The following is a 6,975-nucleotide window of genomic DNA, read 5'->3' on the forward strand; positions in this document are numbered from 1 at the left end:
CTTCATTGCTATGATACGTGATAAAATTATATCATTTTGGTTTTGCTGTATAGGTTTTTGTTTGGTGCGTGGTTTGTTTGTTTGTTTTTTGTCTAACAATTTTTTAAAGAAAATTTGCATAGTTGTTTCCCATAAAAAGTATTGTTTGGCGTTGTGTGGTCTCAAAAAGTTGAAGAACCACTGCTGTTCAGTACTGGGCAGACTGCGTGTATTCAATACATAATAATTTGGGTGTCTTGAGTCATTATTTCTTCCCAGCTGAAATTCCAAAGCCTGTGGGTGCTGGTCATACGGACGGTGCAAACTGTCATGACTTGTAGCTTAAAAAAGCAAAGTGAGGGCTGACTTGGTTTCTGGCTTAATTCCCCATTTTTCCATGAGGAATTGAGTTTGGCTGGAAGAAGTGCAAGGCCCACACCCCAACCCTAGGACTTGTCCTGTGTCCCAACTCAGCTGATTTAGATAACTGCTAAAGAAGCCAGAAAATTGACCCCTTTCCCAATTTGTCACCCCTGCAGCCAAATTGTTATGCTAAGGTCATCACCGTGGAGTCCCAGAAGAAGATTGTCATCTACTCAAAGCAGCACATCAATGTGAATGAGGAAATCACCTACGACTACAAATTCCCTATCGAGGATGTAAAAATCCCGTGTCTGTGCGGCTCAGAGAACTGCCGGGGGACCCTGAACTGACCCTGAGGCATCTCATCACCCTTGCACCTTCGGCCGGGTTGGAACTGCAGTAACCAGGTGTGGTTGCACTTTGCCAAAAGAGAGCGAGAGAGAGAGAGAAGAAAGCCAAGCAAATTTCGCACTTCTGTCAGGATCACAAGTGAAAGCAAAAAGCGCACATGCATATTAGGACTGTTCACGTTTCCGGTGCTCTTCCTCTTCAGATCCAACACACTCACAAGGCGACTACCACTTTGTGACATAGTATATTCCAAACACTAGCTTCTCTCTGTTCAGTTCCTATGTCATTGCTCATTGTACGAGAATGGTACCTGTTTTTGTTGTTGTTTTGTTGTAAACCTTCGTCTTTCCGTAAATGCTGCTACCTTTTTCTCATCAGTTTGTTGTTTGAAAAAGACATTCAACGTTTAAATGTGAAGCAGAGGCTAAAAATGCCGTAAAGGTATGTTGGGAGCTTGATTGGCTGAAATTGCACAGACTTTTTAGAGTAAGCTGTAAATAAATGTATGGTTGATGTTACAGAGCAAGCCAGAGGCTTGGATGCAGGAGTGTGTGTGTGTGTGCGCGCGTGTGTGTGTGTGTATGTATGTTTGGATGTGTCCAGAGTGGGACAATAGGTAAACTGTCCTACCTTTTCATTAGAGATGGGCCTGATCAATTCCTCTAACCCAAACACCCTGGAATGCTGGCAAACATTCAGATCTATAATGGACTGAAACTTAAAACTGTGGGCGTGCCTCTGATTTTCACATGTTGTGCTGGTATTTTGGGGGAATCAATATTTCTATAACCCTCTGGGAAAAATATTTAATACCACAGTCTGTAATAATTAATAAGCTTAATCAGTTATTTAATCCTTACTTGCAAAAGGTGGCTTAGTACATGGCCTTTTCTTAGCTGCATTTCTGGTGGATCTGTTCCTCTCTCATTAAGAATACTGAGGTGGAAATTAAAGGATCAGTACAGTTATCATTTATGCTGTAGAAATCTTACTGTCTTTTAAGCATTACACTACTAGAACTGTTCATAGAAGATGGCACTGAGATTTCTTTCCCTATAAGAAAGCAGTCACTGGGTTTCCGCTGTTGATTTTCACCAACTTCACCCCCTGCCGCGCCCTTTAAACCACCCCATTCCCCCGTGACTTTTCATTCAGACTGCTTGTTCTGCACTGTATGGCTGAAATTCCTGTTTTACTGCTAACAGGCTATTTTCTGCCACTCTTGCTTTCAGAGTAATACCTGCAATTAGTCCCATTCATTTCAGGAGGACTAATTATGGAGTAAGGCAATATTCAAAGTGAGTGAGGGTAGCAGAATCTATCCCAATCTGCATATAGTATGAAAATTAGTTTTAAAGAAGTATAACTTCCAAATAAAAACATTGGCTTTCCTTTTAGAAAATATTTTATCATTATAAGTACATTGTAATGAAATCCTTGGCTTTTCACTAGGGATTCCGTTTCAAATGAGGTAGAAGCCTAGGCAAGTATTTCTTTTTATCTGAAATATATTTGATCCCTGGAAGGTAAGCAGATCAATCTTTCAAACTGTATTCAATTCCTTCTGCTTACAAGTGGAACGTAGTTGTACTAAGCTGTTAAAAAACCCAATCTGAATGGGGGGAAATTGTAAGGTAACATTACCTGCTCATGTTATCTCAGTAACTTAAAATCCTTTTTCCCCTTTTCATTGGACAACTGAATTCCCTACTCTTTTCTGTCTTGTGATGATCACTGCCTGGTCAGGTGTCAATGATCAGAAGCTGTAATGCTGAAAATGAGTTTTTTAGAAGTTATTTATACTGCATATGTATTTGCCAGGACTGTATTACAATATGTCGCGTGAAAGATGGGGTAGATGTTTCTATTTCCTTTCTTTTTCCAGCAAAAGGCATAGAGGAGTAGGAACATATGACTTGTACAAGCTGCCTTAATGTTATCTGCATTTCTAGTGGAAGAAACTTACATTGTCCCTGAGGCTGGACATGCAGTCTCTGCTTTTCTTTTTTTTCTCTTTGGTTTTGTTGATTGCCTCACCACCCCGCCTGCAAAAAATGCTTTCTGAAAATCTCAGTTGTGGGTATTTGTGACCCAAAGACTTCAATTTATTAGAAGCACAGGTGGCTTCTGTCTTTGAGAGCTGTTTATAACTACAGCTGTGTTGGGAGCATTCCTCTGTTTTAGTATGGTTCCTCCTTTCACACACTATCTCCAGTTGGCGTGTCTAAGGGTTTTGAGCAATGCACTAAAGCTTTGTTTCAGAACTAAAGTTCTGAATACCAAACTCATATTAATTTATCTGCCTTCTTCCTTTCCATCCTTTGAAATTAATGTATCCATGTTGGTTTCTTACAAATACATTGTCCAATCTGCATGTACAATATATTTCCTATAACCTATGTGGATTGTGAGGGATGACGGGGTGACCAATGCAATTGCTTTTGTCTATATTACAGAGACCTGTAGAGACTATGGGCAGGGTTTAAAAAAATTATAGACCAAAATTAGTCCCTGGGTTGAAATTATGCAAAGCGCCGAAGTTCCATTAGCTCGCAAGTCTCTCTGTCACTTTTGAAAATTGTATTCGTAAATCCCTATTTAGGCTCTTAAATAACTGTTGTGACTTTTCTGAAGTGGTCAGTGCCCAACTGCTTCCAAGGGAGCAGCTGAGCGCTCAGCACTTTTGAAAGGTTACAGATTTCAGAGTCTAAATACAAGCTTAGATGCCTGACTTCATGCTGCTTTGTGCGTTTTCCCTTCAGACTCTTGGCTTGCAGGCCCCTATGCAAAGCTTCCATCTTGAACCAAGCAGCCCCTGAATGGGCCAGGATGGAGCATCTGATGATGGGACTTGTACCCTGCAAAGGGTGTCTCAGCTGACATCAAATGAGTGGCAGCATGGCCTCCATTTTATGCATATCGGTTGTGGCCACCTAGGTCCTGGCAAGTCACTTATGCGGTCTTGGTTAAGCAATGTCTGGATACTCTGCAGTGCAACTAGTTATTTGGGCTGCTTGTACCAGTTATGCATTTATTACTCTTTGTGGTTACAAAGGCCAGTACTCTACACAACCTGAGATTGGAGAGCAAAGTGGAGAGGATTTAATGTGTAGACTCCAGCCCAAGGCCAGCACAGCTCACCTGTGTGCTCTCAGAGCTATTAAAGTCCCATCGTTAATGAATGAAAAGAATTGTAATGTGGGAAGTCTGCAGGATGGGAAGATGTAAAATCAAAGCTTGCCAGGCATTCTTCTGAGGGAAGGTATTTGCAGAAGTGTTTCTCTTCATTGAAGACCATATCCTTAATTCTGTTTGGGCTTAACGTTAACAACAAACAAAAAGATTGAATGAGTTTCCTGTTAAATTTTATCCCCTGAAACTGGGTCACTTTAGTGTGCTTGGTACATGAAACAATCCCAGAAAATAACACACGATCTGTGGAAATGTCGTTGCAAGCCCTATTGTTGTCCCCAAGCGTGAATGAGCTCAGCTGCTTTAGTTATGTTGGTAAATGCTTTGGGAATTGGCATATATAATAAGTACCGTTTCTGCTTGAAAAACCTGCATGTCCTGCCTGACGTGGTCATTTATCTGTCAGTTTCACATTTATAGTTTCTAATTCCAGAGCTATGTTGGGTCCCAATAAGTAATCTGTAACTATCAGAGGGTGGGAAGGGGCTCATCTTGCAGGTATTTATATTGTACAGAACAGCTTATTTCTACAAAAAATAGAAAAAAAAAACGTTTTTAAACTCTGATGATGTAGACAGTAGATTCAGTTCTGGGTTTTGTGACCTTTTTCAGGGATCATTTCCGTGCATTTCTACATAGAATAAAATTTAAGGAAAAAAGGATTTTGAAGTTTAAAAAAATGCATCTTCTGTACATAGGCAAACTTAAGAATCTTCTCTTCAGACACTGTTTCTTGTAGAAACATGTTGAAATTTTTTGCTGATTTCTTTGTACTTCAAGAGCATGTAAATAATTTATTAAAAGTGACTATTGTAATTTGGAGTTCTTTTTAAAAAGAAGGTTCCAGCTCTAACTCATGCCAGAAAGAGGAGAGAGAGAGAGAGAGAAGGAATTCATAAAGTAAAGGAGCTGGTGGCATTTACAGCTTGTGTCAAGCTTTGTATAATGTAAATTATGTATAAATATTTTTGGTCAAATAAGTAGATGAAATTAGAAGCATTAAGAAACTGAAGACAAAAGAATGCCAAGTGGGGGCTTTTTTTTTTTTTTTGCCAGTCTGAAACCTAATGTGCAAAATATATTTATTTCAAGTGAGGAAATATGTACAGTCTATTAATAGACACCCTAAAATGTATTTAAGCAAATCTGCAACTGGATTTTTTTCAATTTAATGTTTTGTTTTTATAAATTTCCTCTTTAATTGCAATTGTAGTATTTGTACACGTGAAAAGAAACACATTATTGTAAAGGACACGCTAAATCCAATTGGCAGTTTTAAAAATAAACCTGAAGAAGCTGCCCTCATTCCTTCCTATTTCATGGGTTCTGTAAACCAGTTTTTTTAATTCACCCTGTGGAGGTTAAGGGCCTCCTTTAAAAGGAGGCAAGTAAAATGGTTTGCAATAAATGAAAATTCTGTTTTTTTTTAAAAGTTCTTTTTTTAAAAAAAATTCTCTGCTTTGAAGAGTTAGGATTTCTGCTTTCTCTTTTGTTAAGCAAATTTATAAATTTAGGGATGTTTTGTGCATATAGATTCTGTCCTCGGTATGTATCTTGTTTTGAAGAAAGTGTTTTGTTGTGGATGTGTCATGCTGTATATATTTGTTCATATTTTTGTGAATTGAATACTATGTACCATTGTATTATAGTAACTTTTATAAAGCAAACCATAAATATACTGACTTTTCTTACAGAAAAAACCCTACGCTGTGCTTATTCTATTACAGTGCCATCTAGACTAGAGACCTCTGAGATTGGGTGGCCCAGTTGTAGTACAAACAGTAAGGGACTGTTCTTACCCTGCAGAGCCCCTTATCTATGTGAAGCTCATTGCAGGATCAGGGCCTACAAAAAGAGAGGCTGATTCTGCCAGTTTGTCACGTGAATAACCATGTTGACTTCAGTGTGAGTATTTGCACAGGTAAGGATCACTTACTCGAATAAGATTTGTGGGATTGGGCTCATACTTTGTACAGTTTTCCTTAGCCCAAAATGCACTAATTAAGACATGGATTGAGAGATTTTCAGGGCCTTTATGACTGTCTAGCCTGCATGTCTCTCAACAGCCCTTAGAGATACAGAAGGAGGTAGTACAAGCTATGATGTAAGGTAAGCAGGGTGCTTAGTTTGGATATTTTTTTTAACTGTGTTAAATCTGCAAGGAACTCGATTTATCTTTTCAGTAGATGGAAACACAAAATTAACCATCCTGCCCAAAGTCGCTGGTTTGGGATGTCCTTATTCATTGCTAGCACACCAACCGAAAGGTTAATACAGGCCCTTCCAGTCACTGCTGATTGGCAGTCTAACAGCAGCTGGGAAGAAGAAGTGGTGGGGAGCCTAAGAGAGCAGAGAGAAAGGAACTGCCGTGGGCAGACTGCTAGAAAGCCAGCAGGGACAACATCCAGGAAGGTGTCAACAAACTGACAGTCTGAGGTGTCTGCAGAGGCTCAAGAGAAGATAGGAAGGAGCTCAGGGCAGGTCAGGGTCAGCAACCCTGAAACTCCTTGTCTAACTTGAGGGCCAGAAGGAGTGGTCAGGCCTGGGATCCTCTTCGAGCCCCCTGGGACTTTGTGGATTCCTAGCCACCAGGACTAGACAGACAGCTCTGTAGAGCTGAAGGAGTCAGGGCCAAGAACAGCTGCCCCTGTGTGGCCGTGGGTGCGGGGGGGGCACCACATCAGTCACACATCGAGATGGGGGCAGACCTGAAGCTAAAACCCTGGAGTTGTTGCTCTCAACCCTTTCTTCTGTTCGGCCATTAAAACACCAGCCCCTCAAATTACTTGCAGTATTGTGGCGGAGTCCCCAGTGTGTTAGTTGTCTGTGGGAAGAGACAGTCCCTGCCCTCTGAGGGCTTACAGCTGAAAAAGATGAAAACAACAAGCCCTGCATGGCACAAAGAGATGTCATGAACTAGGGTTTGCAGTAGCATATTCCATCACTAAGGTGAGATGCGGTTCCCTGCAGTGGGCGAGAATGGCCTGAATATTCAAAAGCTCTGCCTGGAAAGAAACAGGTAACTTAAGTGGCATTTAAATTCAGACACCTGAATCCCTCCTGGGCAGCTGCACAAGGGCTCAGCTGACA

The 6,975-nt window shown here is 40.6% G+C and overlaps 1 protein-coding gene across 2 annotated transcripts in view; it reads left to right on the forward strand.

The window, feature by feature from the left end:
* SETD1B (SET domain containing 1B, histone lysine methyltransferase) overlaps positions 1–6,074 on the forward strand; it is a 77,403-nt gene extending 71,329 nt beyond the window's left edge. For both annotated transcript variants that reach the window (XM_075012590.1, XM_075012591.1), the window contains exon 18: positions 519–6,074. In XM_075012590.1, coding sequence (XP_074868691.1) covers positions 519–692 — 174 coding nt within the window. In that variant the 3' untranslated portion in view covers positions 693–6,074. The remainder of the gene's footprint in view (positions 1–518) is intronic.
* Positions 6,075–6,975: the final 901 nt, after the last annotated feature.

The sequence above is a fragment of the Carettochelys insculpta genome, chromosome 18 (genome assembly GCF_033958435.1).
Source record: "Carettochelys insculpta isolate YL-2023 chromosome 18, ASM3395843v1, whole genome shotgun sequence".
Classification (NCBI taxonomy): domain Eukaryota; kingdom Metazoa; phylum Chordata; order Testudines; family Carettochelyidae; genus Carettochelys; species Carettochelys insculpta.